The sequence below is a fragment of the Erpetoichthys calabaricus genome, chromosome 5, assembly GCF_900747795.2.
Source record: "Erpetoichthys calabaricus chromosome 5, fErpCal1.3, whole genome shotgun sequence".
Taxonomy (NCBI): domain Eukaryota; kingdom Metazoa; phylum Chordata; class Cladistia; order Polypteriformes; family Polypteridae; genus Erpetoichthys; species Erpetoichthys calabaricus.
In genome coordinates, this window is record NC_041398.2 from 97,009,057 (window position 1) to 97,027,097 (window position 18,041).

The 18,041-nt window shown below is 36.9% G+C and overlaps 1 protein-coding gene across 3 annotated transcripts in view; it reads left to right on the forward strand.

The window, feature by feature from the left end:
* Positions 1–18,041, forward strand: part of bod1l1 (biorientation of chromosomes in cell division 1-like 1) — a 170,440-nt gene that overhangs the window by 118,350 nt on the left and 34,049 nt on the right. For all 3 annotated transcript variants that reach the window (XM_051928655.1, XM_051928654.1, XM_051928653.1), the window contains exons 34-39: positions 312–386; positions 568–632; positions 1,296–1,380; positions 12,693–12,748; positions 13,990–14,068; positions 14,331–14,383. In XM_051928655.1, coding sequence (XP_051784615.1) covers positions 312–386; positions 568–632; positions 1,296–1,380; positions 12,693–12,748; positions 13,990–14,068; positions 14,331–14,383 — 413 coding nt within the window. The remainder of the gene's footprint in view (positions 1–311; positions 387–567; positions 633–1,295; positions 1,381–12,692; positions 12,749–13,989; positions 14,069–14,330; positions 14,384–18,041) is intronic.

Sequence of the window (18,041 nt, forward strand, 5' to 3'; positions counted from 1 at the left end):
TTCTATGCATCATACTGAATGCCAGCCTATTGGAGGGCACACAAACACACTCGCTCATACTCATATATATAGTTGCAAATCTGTGTTTCTGGTTTCCAGCATTTAGCCATGTAGATGATGTGTTTTTAGCAGAACTTTAATAAATGACATACAGAAAAAGGTATACTGACAGTATATTACAGTATATTTTATTATTTATTGTATCATATTATTCAGTGTAGCACAGAAGTGTTCCAGTTGTTTCTTTGTGATCAAACTCTGTTATCAGAATTTGTTTTTAAATATTTTAATTGTGTATGACTTGCTGGTTTAGATGGAAAATTTGGAAAAGGCTGACAAAACACTCCAGAATGAACAACATTCTGCAGTTCAAATTAAAGAGGCAGGCAAGTATTTTTTTTTTTTTGTTTTAGCTGAATTCAAAAACTGCTTTTTAGGAGCTGCCGTGTAGTTGTGTTAATGTCGTGGTTATATTATTTAAAAATAAAAAGATTGATTAAAAATCATAAACAAAAAATACTAATATATTGCATTCTAATGGTCATGTTATTTCTTGCATTCAATTAGGAAACCAACAAAATAATGAAGCTGATCAGAAAGAAGAACACAGTAAAAGTCAGAGACAGAATGAGGCAAGATGTGTGAATGGAATATAAAATTACTCTCTCTTATCAAGTAGATTTCTATGAATCTGTATTAAAACTTTTAATCTTTGACTTGCATGGCTGGAAAGAGTATATTTCTTTTGTCTTGTGCATTGCTCTGCCTTTATCCCTATGTCTTGATCCACTGATTAAGTCATTGTTTATAGCATGTACAAGATTAGCCTATGATTCTAAATGATTAAATTAATGGCAGTGTTCTCCTTCTATTTTGTTTTTATGAGTAACATTGGCCGAATTTTACTCTTTGCTGTAGGTAAAGCTTCATAGTTAGTTATTACGTATCACAAATAAATTTAGTTAGTGTGTAGCATGATGTTTTTTTCATAACAATGTACTCACCTTGACCACAGATGTTTTTCCTTTTTGTCTTGCATGTACAGTGCCTATAAAGAGCTTAAAATTCCACTTTGCAGGTTTTTTTTCACTTTGATATTAAAGAGTCTTATTCTGTTGATCAGTGTGAAAAATTCAAAATTAAACTAGTGTAATTTAATTTTCTATAATAATAAAATAGGAAAAACATCTAATGGGTGAATACTTTTTTGACACTGTAATGCTAACTGAAAGCTTGAAAGGATAATTTGACAATGAAACTGAGAAAGTAATGAATAAATATTTCACTTAATTTAGAATACTAATGTTGAGAAAGTAGAGATAAAGAAGCCTGGGCGGAGAGGAAGACCTCCAAAAAGTCCCATATCAGAGGAAACAAGAGGTGAGGCTATAAAATTATAATTCATTCATGTGCAGCTGATGTTTTGGTTGGTTAGACACTGAATGGTAGGTGTATGTATGTGCCATGTTAAGGGCTGTTCCCCGCCCTGCTCGCAGTGAAAGGCATTGCCTCAACACTGGAAGAAGCTAGTATGAAAATGTATGCATGTATTTAGTTTAATCCAGAAAAGCAAGAAATAAAACAACAACAACAGAAACAAATGTAATAAATGAAAATGCTATGTTTTTGGAGAAACCGCAGCTGCAGCAGAAGGCTGTGTGAATTGTAGCACAAAAACCTCAGTCTGTTGTACAAAATGTAATGTTTTTCTTTGTCTAGTGTTGCTTCAAGGATTGGCATGAAAAATATTTTTGAAAGTAAAGTTTTGATTGAGTACATAATTTTACATACATAGCTACAAATTGTTTACTTTTTGTTTCAGAGTAATATTTAAAGTTTGTGTATATATGTACAGTATATAATGTTTTTACACATTTAAGTGCAACTGCAGTACTTTTTTTGAGAGATTAGGTGTAAGAGACTAAATGGTTTTAAAAAAGTAACACATTTTTTCATAAAAAAGGACACCTTGTGTTAAACAGTACAACTTTGCAGTGCTATGGGATATGAAAAATATACTTGGGATATGAAAAATATACTTGGCACAGCGATAGCTGACAGATTGGGGCATAAAAGAAAATTAATTCCAGGGATGTGCATCATAAAATGTCTTGGTTAGGTACTGTAAAATCCCTGTCTTAGCTCTGTGCCTCCGCATGTACTGTAGTTCATAGACAAGTCACTATATTATTAAAGCATACTCAAATGCGGCCTATAATTTTTATTTGGTTCTTTTTTACTTGATTGCACTCTATGCAAGAACTTCTCTTCTTCCTTATTGGCTGTCACTACTGGAGCACACATGTACGAGGTTACAAAGCATCAGACAGTATCTTAAAAAGGCAGTATCTGTGCAAAATATTTTTTATAAGCTTTCATAATAATGCATTTTTTTGAGTAACACAGGTGTTTTAACATCTATAAAATTAAAATTGCATTAGTTTACTCATTACTTTAAAATTAATATTTGGTTTTCCAAAACCTATTTTGTTTTAAGTTTTTGCATTTGGCCTGTCTGTGGGTAGCATTTTTCATGTATTTTGGTGAAAAATTTGAGGTTTGGCATCATTTGCAGATGAGCTTAGTCGTGATTATATTTGAAGATTTAAGGCACCATAAGGATGATAATGCTCAAGTAAAAATAAAAATGCATTACAAAAAAAGCCATATAGAAATTGGGTTGTCTGTTATTACATTATTGTTTAGACTGATATACAATTGATTAGTGTTGTATTGTTTTTGTTTAGTTATACTATCTGAACTGATAACAACACAGAGAATAATTTGTGCAGTTTAAATTCCAATCCGAATAAATTCATTTTCACTGACCAATTCAAGCTGTAGTCCACAAATTTTTTCACGCTCAGTTATATGAGGAAAAGTTAACCTCAGTTATTGGTATTGTATAATAGTTTTCACACACAATTATGAGTTAATCCCAATTATTGACATTAGATTATAATGCCAGGTAAATTATAATTCAAATTGTTTTATAGACAAAGAGTTTTATACTAACCTTAGTGCTAATCACTGATATAGTTCATACTCGTTTTCTGTTTATATTTTGATATTTTATCTACATGCAAACACCAGGGTTTACTTGTAAAACAAGGCATTTAGAGCTATCCAAAGCCAATCAAATCAAGCAAAGCGAATCCCATTTTCAAGCCTCTGCTCTAAACAGCAATACATATGTATACTTAACACAGCAAGGCTAATACATATTTTAACAATGGGCTGATTTTCACCTCACCCTTCTATATTTCACGTTTAGGCTCGTAGGTAAAACCCTCATTACCTACTGAAAGGCGTCACAATGAGTTTGTTAACACTAGAATTACCAGAGCCTACGAAAAAACTCGTATATCCGGCCCACCTTAAATCGCTTCTTAAATCCGTTCACACCTCTCCGCCAGCATCCTTTGTCCTCTAAATGTGCTGATAAAAGACAAGCTGCCAGCAGCCGGCTATTCCATCCCCCCACCGACTTAGAACGTGAGCGCACTTTTCCCAGCTCTTGCCTTCATTGATTATGTGGGAGTGAAGTGGAGTTTTACAGTGGAAATAATAGATCGTCATTCTAAAGTAATCTGTGTAAACACATTGTTAAAACAGAAACTTTGTCATATTTTAGTAATAAATGTTACAAAATGTAGTAGGCATAAACTATAGAATGTGTAAAGCCCGAGTGCCAAAGATCAAATAAACACTTTCAAAAAAGCTTCAAGGACAATACAACAGGTTCTGTGGCGTAGCGCATTAAGATTTGCCTTTTAGAGCAAAACAGCTCTAATCCCCGCTAGGGGACAGACAGGCAGAGATATATAAATAAACAGGGAAGGCACATGTACTGAAAGAAGAAAAAAGATCAACGTGCGTTGTTGTTACTTAGAAAGTCAGATGGGGGGGAGGGGTGATGTTAGAGCACGTGAGCTCATTCAGTGCTACAGGAACAACGCACGTTGATCTTTTTTTTCTTTCAGTACATGTGCCTTCCCTGTTTATTTATATATCTAGTGACTTCTCTGCCTGTCTGTCTCCCTATTACGCAGTGCTCGTCTGTCTGTGTGTTATGGATCTTAAAAATAACAGTTATAAGGACAGTTGTTCCTGTTAATTGCAGTCTCAATTGTTAAAAAAATATTTTAAAAGGAGCATCCCACATGAAAATATAACGATCTCATTAACTGACAGTGCATACCAATTTATAAATTTTATGTCCGTTTGAGGTTAAAAAGAAAAAAAAAAAAAAAAAGCAACATTTTATCCCTAGCGGGGATTCGAACTCAGGTCAGAGAGGCAGCAGAGCTGTTTTGCTCTAAGAGGCAAATCTTAACGCGCTACGCCACAGAAGCGGTTGTATTATCCTTGAAGCTTTTGTGAAAGTGTTTATTTGATCTTTGGAACTCGGGCTTTACACATTCTATAGTTTATGCCTACTACATTTTGTAACATTTATTACTAAAATATGACAAAGTTTCTGTTTTAACAATGTGTTTACACAGATTACTTTAGAATAACGATCTATTATTTCCACTGTAAAGCTCCACTTCACTCCCACATAATCAATGAAGGCAAGAGCTGGGAAAAGTGCGCTCACGTTCTAAGTCGGTGGGGGGATGGAATAGCCGGCTGCTGGCAGCTTGTCTTTTATCAGCACATTTAGAGGACAAAGGATGCTGGCGGAGAGGTGTGAACGGATTTAAGAAGCGATTTAAGGTGGGCCGGATATACGAGTTTTTTCGTAGGCTCTGGTAATTCTAGTGTTAATAGGTGCTTTAATAACCCAGTTAGTCACAGAAAGTGTTTTTAAAATGCCATGTAAACCCTTTGAGAAACAAGGTTAACATGCATAGATTTCACTGGGGATAACCCAGTTACTTGGCCATGCAACCCGGTAACCGGGTTTCTGTTAATAATTTTTAGTCTGCGTATGTCCACTGCACTCTGTTAGCTTTGCACATGCGAAGCATCCACAAAGATCAGCTTCTTGAGGAAAATGCTCAGGCGATTGTTATTCCTTCTCCTGGCTGAAATAATCAGTCTCAATATTTCAGAGATCACTGAATTTATGTTGATGGGGTGAATGTACAATACTAAGCTCAGCAGCTTACTCTCAGGCAGTAGGGTAACACGTTAAAATGTAATGTGTATGACATAGTCCGCTTATTTTTTACATTAACAAATTACACAATGCAATAATGGCTCTATTGATGTAAAATATCTTGGTTGTAATTATGCCAGTAGCACTGGGTATAAGGCAAGAAGCAAATGTGCTCCTTTGCAGGGCTTAATCACACAGCCAAGCAGAAAAGAGTTTGTTCAGTGCAATCCAGTAACATAAGCATATCAATAAACGTTTGGTTTGGATTCTTTTCAGCTATTTGCTTTAGATATGTCGATACAGAGATCAGGTTACACAGTGGTTAGTGTTTATTTTTCTGATCTTTGTGGTTGTGAGTAAGTGAGCGCACTGGCATCAGCATTATTTCAACAGTAAATGCATGCCTACCAGTTCATACCAGCACAGCGTCAGAGCCGGTAATGTAAGTGATGAGTGTTATTTACTTGTGCTGTCTCTGTCACTACTTGATCTGCTTACATAGCCAGGAGCCATTAGTGAAGACACACTGGACAGTGAATTTATGCAGAAGAATGCAGTATTTGTGATTGTATGTGAATTTCCCCTTGGGATTAATAAAGTTGTCTGTCTGTCTGTCTGTCTGTCTGTCTGTCTGTCTGTCTGTCTGTCTGTCTGTCCGTCCGTCCGTCCGTCCGTCCGTCCGATACTTTATTAATCCCAGGGGGACATTCACATACTCCAGCAGCAGCATACTGATACAAAAAACAATATTAAATTCAAGATTGATAACAATGCAGGTAAAAACAGACAATAGCTTTGTATAATGTTAACGTTTACCCCCCCGGGTGGAATTGAAGAGTCGCATAGTTTGGGGGAGGAATGATCTTCTCAGTCTGTCAGTGGAGCAGGACAGTGACAGCAGTCTGTCGCTGAAGTGCTCTTCTGTCTGGAGATGACACTGTTTAGTGAATGCAGTGGATTCTCCATAATTGATATACTATACTATACTTGCATTATGGTCAGCTAATGTACTCCACAAAAGAAAATACTGCACGTTTTCTTTTAAATACATGCAAGCTACAAATCCGGTTGCAGTACTAATTGAGTAGTGGCACCATAAAGTATGAAGTGAAGTACATCTGCGCATTCACAATCAAGTAGTAACATACCCATTCAACCTGGCTTCTACAGTTCTGTGATGTCATGCTGGCCTCACAAGGCATCATTGTAGCTCTTGGAAAAAAGAGTTTGCCAATGCCAGCCACGCAGTGGAAATAATTCCATGAACAACGTTTGCTGGTGAACCCAGCAAATTCACTGAAATAAACACTTTCGTGAATTTCACCAGTCAACCTTATTAACACTAGAATTACCAGAGCCTACAAAAAAACTCGTATATCCGGCCCACCTTAAATCGCTTCTTAAAACCTTTCTCACCTCTCCGCCAGCGTCTTTTGTCATCTAAATGTACTGATAAAGACAAGCTGCCAGCAGCCGGCTATTCCATCCCCCCAACGACTTAGAACGTAAACAGGCTTTTCCCAGCTCTTGCCTTGATTGATTATCTGGGAGTGAAGTGGAGTTTTAGAGTAGAAATAATAAGATTGTTATTTGAAACACACGCATTTCATATGTGTTGCATTTCTACAGTAATCTGTGTAAACACATTGTTAAAACAGAAACGTGTTATATATTCTAGTAGCAATTGACAAAATGTAGGCATAAACTATATAATGTATGAAGCCTGAAGTCCAAATATCAAAGACACACTTTCACAAAAGATACAAAAAAAAAGCCACCGCCAAAAAAACCCGCCTTAGTGTGAGACATTGATATGAATTAACTATCACTGCTTCCGTGGCGTAACAGTATCAGTCGCTGACTAGGAATCAGAAGGTCATGAGTTCGATCCTGCACAACTCCCATTTGAGAAGTGTTCTTATTTTCACTATTTTGGAATAAAAAGATACATTTGATTTCAGTCTGTAACAGCTGGTGTAATTTATGATATTTGTAAAGGTTAGCTTTATTTTTTTTAAATTCACTTTTCATTGTCTCAGTCGCGTTCAGGATCCATCCCTACCGCCCCCAACCTGACACTGCGGTTTTTACATAAAGACGCGCTATAGTTCTGCAGTGTATCACGATACATACGACCGCGTGTTTTTTTCCCCCAGTATTGCCAGTCCCCACATGTTGCTGTATGCTGTTTCTTTTGTACTCCAGGACATGCAGAGGAAAGCATAGTAAAGAGCAGTAACTTCAGCGCTATATGCAATCATCAGACACTCCCCATCTGACACTGCTGTTTTCACATAAAGACGCGCCAAAGCTCTGCAGTGTACTTGTGACTGCATTGTCGTACCAATGCTTGCGAACTGAAGTGTCTGCATGCACTTTTCGTGGCATTACACGCGTATTTTTTGAGCATGCCCATGTAGCTCAAACACAGGAACATATGTTGATGTAAAAGTATAACAAAACAAGTGCACTTTTATTCAAGACTATAACCGAAGAAAAAAGAAAGCAAGTTACAGTAGGCGGTTGATATGACAGCTTGCGTGGTGGAATGCTAAGAACTGCTGATTTCCATTCTGTGCTATATAACTTAACATTTGAATCTGATGATTGCATATAGCGCTGTCTGATTTAGTGTGCGCAAGAACATGCAGGTGGCCAGTTGCTGAGTGCTACAACGCACATTTTAAAAAAGAAAGAGACAAATATATGTGACGTTTTGAAGAAATCATTTTATGACGCGAATAGTACCAATCAGAAAACATCGTCGAAGTAATGCAATATTATTTGAAAACGAACAGCGTCAGGTTGGGTGTGAAGTTATACTGGCGCTGTTTGAGTCAGATCAGAAACTGAATAAGCTGAAAAAGCTCCTGTTCTGACTCTAAGTAAAAAAGCATGAATTAATCAACAGAAATAACCGCGATTGACATTTTAAAGTTAACGATTTACAGTGCATACCAATTTATAAATTCAATGTCCGTTTGAGGAAAAAAAAAAAACACTTTCTTCAAAGCTGGGAATCGAACTCGCGTCTCTGTGGCACAGTAAGGCAGTGGTGCTCCAAGTCAGCAAACCGTCCTTATAACTTATTTTTTTCAAGATTCATAACACACAGACAGACAGAGCACTGCGTAATACAGAGACAGACAGGCAGAGATATACAAATAAACAGGGAAGGCACATGTACTGAAAGAAAAAAAAAATCAACATGTGCGTTGTTTCTGCAGCACTGAATGAGCTCACCTGGTCTAACATCACCCCTCCCCCCGATCTGACTCTCTAAGTAACAGCGCAAGTACAGACACAAATCAAGTGCATGTGTGTACTGTATAATATTAACAAAAAGAGCAGCTTACTACTGAAAACGGCAAATATAGGAGGGAGTGGGGATCAAACCAGTACTCTTGATTACACTTGGTTTGCGTCTGTACTTGCGCTGTTACTTAGAGAGCCAGATCGGGGGAGGGGTGATGTTAGAGCGGGTGAGCTCATTCAGTGCTACAGAAACAACGCACATGCTGATTTTTTTTTCTTTCAGTACATGTGCCTTCCCCGTTTGTTTGTATATCTCTGCCTGTCTGTCTCTGTATTACGCAGTGCTCTGTCTGTCTGTGTGTTATGGATCTTGAAAAAAATAAGTTATAAGGACAGTTGTTCATGTTAATTGCAGTCTCAATTGTTAAAAAAATATTTTAAAAGGAGCATCCCACATGAAAATATAACGATCTCATTAACTGACAGTGCATACCAATTTAATGTCCGTTTGAGGTTAAAAACAAAAAAAAGAAGTAACACTTTATCCCCAGCGGGGAATTGAACTCATGTTTGTGAGGCAGAGAAAAGCTACTTGGTCTGAGAAGCAAATCTTAGCGTGCTACGCCACAGAAACTGTTATATGGTGTGTGAAGCTTTTGTGGAAGTGTTTATTTGATCTTAGGAACTCGGGCTTTACACATTCTATATTTTGTAACATTTATTACTAAAATATGAAAAAGTTTCTGTTTTAGCAATGTGTTTACACAGATTACTGTAGAAACGGAACACGCATGAAATGCATGTATTCCAAATAGCGATCTATTATTTCTATTCTAAAACTCCAGCAGTTCAGTCACTCCCAGATAATCAAACAAGCCATGAGCTGGAAAAACTTAGTGAACGTTCTGCGACGGTGGTGGATGGAATAGCCGGCTGCTCGCTGCTCCTCCAAATCGGGACATTTAGAAGACAAAAGAGAGGTGAGAACGGTTTTAAGGTGGGCCGGATCTACGAGTTTTTTCGTAGACTCTGGTAATTCTAGTGTTAAGAGACTGATAGTCATGGCAGCTGCTTTGCAGACTTGAGAGATAATGAAATATAGCAGATGTCCCTATTCTTTGGGATAATTTACCTCCTTGGTGTTAACCCCAAGCGTAATGTGAGGTCAGATTTGAACGTAGTTATGTGTCTCTGTGCTTTGGGATCATTAATCTCCTTGGCGTTAACCCATAGCTTAACTCAGAATTGTACATAATTATGTTTAAATTCAGAATCAAGGTGATGGTAATAATCTGCTTTTACAGTGCTAAGCTAAAATAACTATCAGGACATTCCCAGATAACTCTCTGCCGACATCTAGTGGATAAAATAACATTATACTGCAACAAAAAAGAAATCACAATATTTCTTTGCATTTTGCCACTGTAAGTTTTTCCTGTATGGGGTGGACCCTTCATCCAAAACACAATTATGTGTATACAAGAAGCTGTGAAGCCAGTTTTAAAACAAACTGGAACTGAATCATTACTTGAATCAAATGAAAGTGATGACAATGAGTATTGGTCAACAGACATTGACATGGATAGTTACTCTGATGCATATGGCACTCTATGACTGGACAACTGTGATATGGTTGGTGAATTTGGTTGTCTGAAGGTTCACTGTGCATGTAGGTGTGAGGCAAAAATGGCAAAGTGATTATGATTGAAAGAAAATGCTTCTTCTCTCTAAATGCAACATTTGTTACATCATTTATGTTGTCTTTTTGATATATACATGTGTCTGTTATATGTATTTTTTTTTGTTGCAAAAAATGTGTTTTTGACTGGGGATAGACATAACTAGGTTAAAAAAATAAGCTAAAAAGAAACAAATCTGTCATTTAACCTGTTTAATGTTAAATTAAAACATGTTCATGTGAAGATGTCATACAGCTAATCTTTTTTCTTTTCATTCAGATTTTTTTCTTTAATCTTTTAGGAAAACCTAATATTTAAATACACTAGCAATATCGGTAGAAAATGTATTGGTAATCAGTCATCTTTGCTCTCCATATATCAGTCTATAAAGTCTATATTGGTTGGGCCCTACCACATTGCGTTTGTTTTAGCAATTAAATTTGCATCCACATAAACTGCAGCATTAGCTAAACCAAATAAATTAAATTTCTACATGTTTTTTGTGTAAAATTTGTGTTAATTTTGTGTTAAGTTTCAGCTTGTCAGAATTACTAATATTGTTGAAGATATGTTCAAGATATACAGTGCATCTGGAAAGTATTCACAGTGCATCACTTTTTCCACATTTTGTTATGTTACAGCCTTATTCCAAAATGGATTAAATTCATTTTTTTCCTCAGAATTCTACACGCAACACCCCATAATGACAACGTGAAAAAAGTTTACTTGAGATTTTTGCAAATTTATTAAAAATAAAAAATTGAGAAAGCACATGTACATAAGTATTCACAGCCTTTGCCATGAAGCTCAAAATTGATGATCCCGTTTCCCCATATCATCCTTGAGATGTTTCTGTAGCTTAATTGGAGTCCACCTGCGGTAAATTCAGTTGATTGGACATGATTTGGAAAGGCACACACCTGTCTATATAAGGTCCCACAGTTGACAGTTCATGTCAGAGCACAAACCAAGAATGAAGTCAAAGGAATTGTCCGTAGACCTCCGAGACAGAATTGTCTCGAGGCACAAATCTGGGGAAGTTTACAAAAAAATTTCTGCTGCTTTGAAGGTCCCAATGAGCACAGTGGCCTCCATCATCCGTAAGTGGAAGAAGTTTGAAACCACCAGGACTCTTCCTAGAGCTGGCCAGCCATCTAAACTGAGCGATCGAGGGAGAAGGGCCTTAGTCAGGGAGGTGACCAAGAACCCGATGGTCACTCTGTCAGAGCTCCAGAGGTCCTCTGTGGAGAGAGGAGAACCTTCCAGAAGGACAACCATCTCTGCAGCAATCCACCAATCAGGTATGTATGGTAGAGTGGCCAGACGGAAGCCACTCCTTAGTAAAAGGCACATGGCAGCCTGCCTGGAGTTTGCCAAAAGGCACCTGAAGGACTCTCAGACCATGAGAAAGAAAATTCTCTGGCCTGGTGAGACAAAGATTGAACTCTTTGGTGTGATTGCCAGGCGTCATGGTTGGAGGAAACCAGGCACTGCTCATAACCAGGCCAATACCATCCCTACAGTGAAGCATGGTGGTGGCAGCATCATGCTGTGGGGATGTTTTTCAGCGGCAGGAACTGGGAGACTAGTCAGGATAAAGGGAAAGATGACTACAGCAATGTACAGAGACATCCTGGATGAAAACCTGCTCCAGAGCGCTCTTGACCTCAGACTGGGGCGACGGTTCATCTTTCAGCAGGACAACGACCCTAAGCACACAGCCAAGATATCAAAGGAGTGGCTTCAGGACAACTCTGTGAATGTCCTTGAGTGGCCCAGCCAGAGCCCAGACTTGAATCCGATTTAACATCTCTGGAGAGATCTTAAAAGGGCTGTGCACCGACGCTTCCCATCCAACCTGATGGAGCTTAAGAGGTGCTGCAAAGAGGAATGGGTGAAACTGGCCAAGGATAGGTGTGCCAAGCTTGTGGCATCATATTCAAAAAGACTTGAGGCTGTAATTGCTGCCAAAGGTGCATCGACAAAGTATTGAGCAAAGACTGTGACTACTTATGCACATGTGATTTCTCAGTTTTTTTTATTTTTAATAAATTTGCAAAAACCTCAAGTAAACTTTTTTCATGTTGTCATCATGGGGTGTTGTGTGTAGAATTCTGAGGATAAAAATGAATTTAATCCATTTTGGAATAAGGCTGTAACATAACAAAATGTGGAAAAAGTGATGCACTGTGAATACTTTCCGGATGCACTGTACAAGTGTAATTCACTTTCTACTACAGGAAATAGATTATAAATTACCTCAGTCATGTCTTTCTTTTAATGTTTGTTCGCTATTTGTTTTCATTAGGCAAACACTGAAACGTAAATTATGTTGATGAGATATGCAAGATTCTTTTTATTCATGTTTTTTTAAAACTATTTAGTAATATGGACCCACTTGAAGTTCAGAAGAGAAAAGTCTGAATGGTTGATGCATAAGATAGAGTCAGTGGCAAGAAAATAGTTAATTCATGAATGAAGAAGTAGCTCCATAGTTTGCCATGTTTAACAAGGAAATATAGTTGTTTCACTAGTAAATATATGCAGCCTTTGTATTATCAAATCTGTCACCAAAGCAACAAATTTTAAAAGTAAATATATTTTTGTGATAGTGGCATGAGAGATGTCTAATGACTTTTTTTTCTTCCAATAAGGTAATATGAATAAGGAACAAATTGTGTTACAGTTTTCTGACGCAAAAACAAACAAGGTATATTTATTTTGACACTTAACTATTTTTACAAGTTTTAACAGATGGTTTGCAATTTTTTAAGTTAAATATTTTCTTATTTTTTGTTAAATTGCTTTGCATGTGTTATTGTTGTCTGTCAGTTCTTATATTATAACTTCTTAGTCCTGCTTAACCCAACTCATGATTTGGATAACCAGAGCCTCTCTTGGCAGAATTAGGAGCAAGACAGGAACCATCCTTAAAGTAATACCCCACTTAAAAATAATTTTCTTTATATATTATTTACCACATGTAGTTTGTAGTGGTGGCCTGAGGAAGAATTTTAATCTCATGTTTTTGTGGAGTAACTGCACAACAAAGATTCTAATGGAATGAGATCGATAGTGACCAGTACTGGCAATGGCAAACAATATAAAAAACGTCCATGGAAAAAAGATTCTAATGCAACTTGTGTCATATAATTTACTTGTCCATTATCTGCTTTTTATGTTCAAAACATGCAAAATGCACTGATTTCTTGCTAAAATATTATTCCCAGAAGAAACAATGTACAATATAAACAGGAAGGGCACATTCCCATAATATTGTACTTTGCTAGCTTTTATTTTTCTAGTTTATATCTGATTACAGTATCCACAGTTTTGCATGTTAGATGTAAGACTTATTTGTTTGTAATTGTCAGGATCCATTGTGTCTCACTTCTTATACATTGAAGTCTTGTTTGCAATTTTCCAGTCATAGTCCAGTTAAACCCTTACTTGCATGTTTTCCTCTGACTAGTAAAAGTTAAAACTTGTGTCATGATTTTGTATAGGGTACATTGCTTTAAATTAATTTTAAATGCCAAGTGAGGTTGTAATATAAGAACATCATGATTGTAGAATGCAGGACCAGTTTATAAGAAGAAATTCTCTAGACTTATGTTTTACTCCACATCACATTTCAGTTGTCTGAGTGCTAGGTGCTTATCAGATAGAGGGTTCATTCAAGTTGGAGGACTTTTTAACTCGAAATACACTAAACATTTAAATATATGTTTTTGAAATGCTGAGGCATAAACCCATGCTTTTGCATGAATAGCTATTCTGACTAATGTAATTCGTGTATACTATTTAAGTTGTTATTGTGAAAACATATTCAAAATTAGAAAAAACAAACATTATATGGAGTACTTTAAACATTATATCATGCTTCATCTTTTTTTAACCAAGAGTCTAAAATTATAGTACTTTACAGAAATAACTACTGTTTCATCATAGGAGGAAAATCTTGTTGCAGAAGAAAGAAGTGTTAAACATGGAAATATAGCAAGCTCACCCTCATTACCCAGAGAATCAAGTGAGTCATTAAAATAGGAATGAATTCTTGTCAGTTCTATTAGGTTTGGCCTTCATTACTTTATAGTTTTGCTCTTTACAGGTAATGTTACAGAAATACTGTAGGTTTTATATAAATACATACTTCTAAAAAAAATGTTTCAGTCTTTCACATTGGTAGTACTCATGAAACTACATTTGTATATGGTAAACAGTTCTTAGTGCAAATTCCAGTTGGTTTTAAGTAACAAAATCTATAAAACCATATGTTTTCTGTCTTGCAGATAAAATATCTGGAAAAAGAAAACGTGAATCAGAGTCCGGAGACTCTGAAGAGGTTAGTTTTAATTATCACACTAAAAATTAGATAATTCTTGGAGATAAAGTGGCATTGAAGCTTCTCCACAACATACAGCTTTCACCTTGAACCTTTTCCTAGCCAGGAGGTTTTCTGTGTGAAGTGAGCATGTTTTTTTTTGTTTTTTCATTGTTAGTCTGGATTTCGTCTCATGCTACAAAAACTGCTGTTAGACTGCGTGCTTGCTCTGCTGAAATTGTCACATTATAAGGGAGTGTGTCCTGCAATGAATCATCATTCCATTAAGAATTGTTATGTGATTCATGGAGTTTGGTCAGCTACATAACGGTTCTGCCTCTCCATTGGGAAAAGATGTTCAGGAAAAAAAGCAAGAGAACTTAATGGTGACAATAGCTTTTCTCAATAATGTACATTTCTTACATGCACAAAGCTATATAATAAGTATGATTTATATACCATACAGAAGAAGATTAAATATAAACAATTTGTTAACATTCAGAAATTTGTCTTCTTTTTCTGTTGTGGCTTTGGGTATGCTTAGCCTCTTCCTATAAAAGTTTCCTCAAGTTTCCAACCAAAATGATTGGTTGGAAAAAAAAATAGAAAATATACAGTCTGTGCAGATTTGTTGTCAAGTGAACAATTTTTCTTTCATTATTAATACTGTGTGACATTATTGACTGAATCAAATATTCATTAAAAATGTAATACTTCTAGCCAGACGTAGTTCAGTCAAAAGAACTTAAGGTGTTACATTTTGTAACTTGGACACCTGTAAAGGGAGTATTTTTTTCAGATAAATTTATTAGATTAGGCCATATGTTTTTCACCTATTTCTTATAGGTTTCTAGGATCATTATTAATATATACAGTACTGTGCAAAAGTTTTAGGCAGGTGTGAAAAAATGCTGTAAACAAAGAATGCTTTCAGAAATATAAATAATGATTGTTTATTGTTATCAATTTACAAAATGCAAAGTGAGTGAACAAAAGAAAAATCTAAATCAAATCAATATTTGGTGTTACTAGCTTTTGCCTTCAAACCAGCATCAATTCTTATAGGTACACTTGCACAAAGTCAGGGATTTTGTAGGATTATAGTCAGGTGTATGATCTACCAGTTATACCAAACAGGTGCTAATGATCATCAATGTCACACATAGGTTGAAACACAGGCATTAACTGAAACAGAAACAGCTGTGTATCAAACCAGCATCAATTCTTATAGGTACACTTGCACAAAGTCAGGGATTTTGTAGGATTATAGTCAGGTGTATGATCAACCAATTATACCAAACAGGTGCTAATGATCATCAATGTCACACGTAGGTTGAAACACAGGCATTAACTGAAACAGAAACAGCTGTGTAGGAGGCTTAAAACTGGGTGAGGAACAACCAAACTCTGCTACCAAGGTGAGGTTGTGGAAGACAGTTTCATGTCATGGCAAGATTGAGCACAGCAACAAGACACAAGGTAGTTATACTGCATCAGCAAGGTCTCTCCTAGACAAAGATTTCAAAGCAGACTGGGGTTTCAAGATGTGCTGTTCAAGCTCTTTTGAAGAAGCACAAAGAAACGGGCAACGTTGAGGATCGTAGACGCAGTGGTCAGCCAAGGAAACTTAATGCAGCAGATGAAAGACACATCAAGCTTGTTACCCTTTGAAATCGGAAGATGTCCGTGCCATCAGGTCAGAACTGGCAGAAACCAGTGTGACCCAGGTACACCCATCTACTGTCCGGAGAAGTCTGGCCAGAAGTGGTCTTCATGGAAGAGTTGCAGCCAAAAAGCCATACCTCCGACGTGGAAACAAGGCCAAGCGACTCAAGTATGCATGAAAACATAGGAACTGGGGTGCAGAAAAATGGCAGCAGGTGCTCTAGACTGATGAGTCAAAATTTGAAATATTTGGCTGTAGCAGAAGGCAGTTTGTTTGTTGAGGGCTGGAGAGCGGTACAATAATGAGTGTCTGCAGGCAACAGTGAAGCATGGTGGAGGTTCCTTGAACGTTTGGGGCTGCATTTCTACAAATGGAGTTGGAGATTTGGTCAGGATTAATGGTGTTCTCAATGCTGAGAAATACAGGCAGATACTTATCCATCAGGCAATACCATCAGGGAGGCGTATGATTGGCCTCAAATTTATTCTGTAGCAGAACAACGACCCCAAACATACAGCCAAAGTCATTAAGAACTATCTTCAGCGTAAAGAAGAACAAGAAGTCCTGGAAGTGATGGTATGGCCCCCACAGAGCCCTGATCTCAACATCATCGAGTGTGTCTGGGATTACATGAAGAGACAGAAGGATGTGAGGAAGCCTACATCCACAGAAGATCTGTGGTTAGTTCTCCAAGATGTTTGGAACAACCTACCAGCCGAGTTCCTTCAAAAACTGTGTGCAAGTGAACCTAGAAGAATTGATGCTGTTTTGAAGACAAAGGGTGGTCACACCAAATACTGATTTGATTTAGATTTCTCTTTTGTTCATTCACTGCATTTTGTTGATTGATGAAAATAAATGATTAACATTTCCATTTTTGAAAGCATTCTTTGTTTACAGCATTTTTTCACACCTGCCTAAAACTTTTGCACAGTACTGCGCAGTATACATCAATATATACATCAGGCCAATATTTGGTCTCTACATATGCATTGGTATCTTTGAACATGCACCGATATATTGTTGGTCATACTTTCTGAAGCAAAACATATTGTGTTAATTTTACTTACAGTGACAGTAAACAAATTGAGCCTTAACAATGTAAATGCTAAACAATTCGAACCTTCGCCCACATTCATCATCCGTGGGACCGTCAATAGGCACATTTTTACAGAGGATTTATAAAGTCGTTCATAAGTTTTGCTTTCAAACTGTGACACATTTGTATGGCTCAGAAATTCCTTTATAGAGCCACTTACATGGTGAGAGTTTGCAGATAAGCATTCACCACTATTCCAGCAGTTGTTTTCTTCTTAAAGTGTCATGCAGTGTAGGTCATTATTCAGTATGATTTTTTTAAATGCCCCGTCTTGTCAGCTTTCAGTAAATGTTTAGGTTTTTTAAGGCATATAGACTAGACTCCACATTGCAGCAACTGCTTGATAATTACAGTGGTGTGAAAAACTATTTGCCCCCTTCCTGATTTCTTATTCTTTTGCATGTTTGTCACACAAAATGTTTCTGATCATCAAACACATTTAACCATTAGTCAAATATAACACAAGTAAACACAAAATGCAGTTTTTAAATGATGGTTTTTATTATTTAGGGAGAAAAAAAATCCAAACCTACATGGCCCTGTGTGAAAAAGTAATTGCCCCCTTGTTAAAAAATAACCTAACTGTGGTGTATCACACCTGAGTTCAATTTCCGTAGCCACCCCCAGGCCTGATTACTGCCACACCTGTTTCAATCAAGAAATCACTTAAATAGGAGCTGCCTGACACAGAGAAGTAGACCAAAAGCACCTCAAAAGCTAGACATCATGCCAAGATCCAAAGAAATTCAGGGACAAATGAGAACAGAAGTAATTGAGATCTATCAGTCTGGTAAAGGTTATAAAGCCATTTCTAAAGCTTTGGGACTCCAGCGAACCACAGTGAGAGCCATTATCCACAAATGGCAAAAACATGGAACAGTGGTGAACCTTCCCAGGAGTGGCCGGCCGACCAA